This window comes from Nematolebias whitei, chromosome 11 (assembly GCF_014905685.2).
Source record: "Nematolebias whitei isolate Nwh7 chromosome 11, NemWhi1, whole genome shotgun sequence".
Lineage (NCBI taxonomy): Eukaryota > Metazoa > Chordata > Actinopteri > Cyprinodontiformes > Rivulidae > Nematolebias > Nematolebias whitei.
The window spans coordinates 5,050,062-5,051,719 of NC_056508.1; the positions used below are offsets into that span (position 1 = coordinate 5,050,062).

The following is a 1,658-nucleotide window of genomic DNA, read 5'->3' on the forward strand; positions in this document are numbered from 1 at the left end:
CTTTAGAATCAGAGGAGGTGGACTCTTTAGAGGAGGACTAGCAGGTCTGAGGAGCAGAACTGTTGCTGATTGACAGCTGTTCAGATACTCATTTACAGCAGTAACACACAAATAACTCATTAAAGAAATCATATATTGTGATTTCTGGATTTGTTCTTTTAGATTATGTCTCTCACAGAGGACATGCACCTCAGATGAACGGGTCAGACCCTCCATGATTTCTAAGAGGGAGAACTTGGAGTCGCAGAATGTTCACAGACTTATTTTACTCACTGTATACAATCCAACAATTTTCAGTCAGGTCATCTGGACAGTTTCTTTTTTTTGGTGCTGAAACGTTTCAGCACCAAAAAAAAGAAACTGTCCAGATGACCTGACTGAAAATTGTTGGACTGCTGCAGGACATTTATGTCAGGAGATGTGGGACCACCAGGATTATTAAGGGTTCATCAGCCGGTTTCAGCTGCTGAGGTAAACCAAGAGGCTTCTTATGAAATCACATTTCATTTACTGACAAAAGCTTTGAGCAGCTCAACAACCATTAATGTCCTGCACACGTCCACCAGCAGCTCTGCTGTTGCGTTGGGTCGCTGCAGAACCCAAGCTCAGCCTCAGTTCAGCAACATCTGCAAATCACCTGTCGGCATCTTTTCAGACGTCACTTTATCTTTGAAAAGGTGTCAAGATTGACTGTGTTCTGTATTTAGATTTAACTGACTCTTACTGGGGGCAGCACGGTGGTGCAACTGGTAGAGCTGCTGCCTCTCAGCGAGCAGGTCCCTGGTTCAAATCCCAGTCCGGGGCCTTTCTGGGTGGAGTTTGCATGTTCTCTCTGTACATGTGTGGGTTTTCTCCGGGTACTCCGGTTTCCTCCCACAGACCAAAAACATGCATGTTAGGCTGATTGGTAACTCTAAATTGTCTCTAGGTGAGAGAGTGAATGGTTGTTTGTCTCTGTGTGTCCCTGTGATGGACTGGAGACCTGTCCAGGTGTCCCTGTGATGGACTGGAGACCCGTCCAGGATGTCCCCTGCCCCTCGTACAGTGATTGCTGGACATGGGCACCGGTGACCCCCGTGACCCAAAATGGAAGAAGCGGGTAAAAGATAATGGATGGATGGATCTTACTGGTTTGCCTTTATCAAATAGTTATTTTTGAATATTTTTAATTATTATTTCTTATGTAAAAGTTGTTCATGTTGCATTTCACTTTCTTGAACTTGTACATCTGCTCATTAATGAAACTTGTCTGAATGTAGAGACACGTGGCTTACTTTTAAACTCAATCAGAGCAGACAATACTTTATTTGATTAATATTTTTAAACCCAATTGTATTTAGAAGGTGGTTGTTTTATTAATATTTATCAGGACAATGCTGTATTTCATCACATGTCAAAAAGAGTATTGTGCAAAATATTTAAATTCAGAGGCATGGTCCATCAAGTAAATCTGATCATCTGTCTTATGACATGTTGGAAGCAGAGTAATAAATGGACTGGACTTATATAGCTCCTTTCTATCTGATCAACATGCTCAGAGCTCTTTACAACAATCGGTGCCTCATTACCCATTCATACAGCTCTATACTAGATCTATACAAAGAATAACCCGTGCTTTATCACATTCATACAGCTCTATACTAGATCTCTACAAAGAA

The 1,658-nt window shown here is 41.7% G+C and overlaps 1 protein-coding gene across 1 annotated transcript in view; it reads right to left on the minus strand.

The window, feature by feature from the left end:
* Window positions 1-503: 503 nt before the first annotated feature.
* Window positions 504-1,658, minus strand: part of LOC119416591 (SAP domain-containing ribonucleoprotein-like) — an 11,531-nt gene continuing 10,376 nt past the window's right edge. The window contains exon 6 of the mRNA XM_037683781.1: window positions 504-590. Within this exon, the coding sequence (XP_037539709.1) occupies window positions 504-590 (87 nt within the window). The remainder of the gene's footprint in view (window positions 591-1,658) is intronic.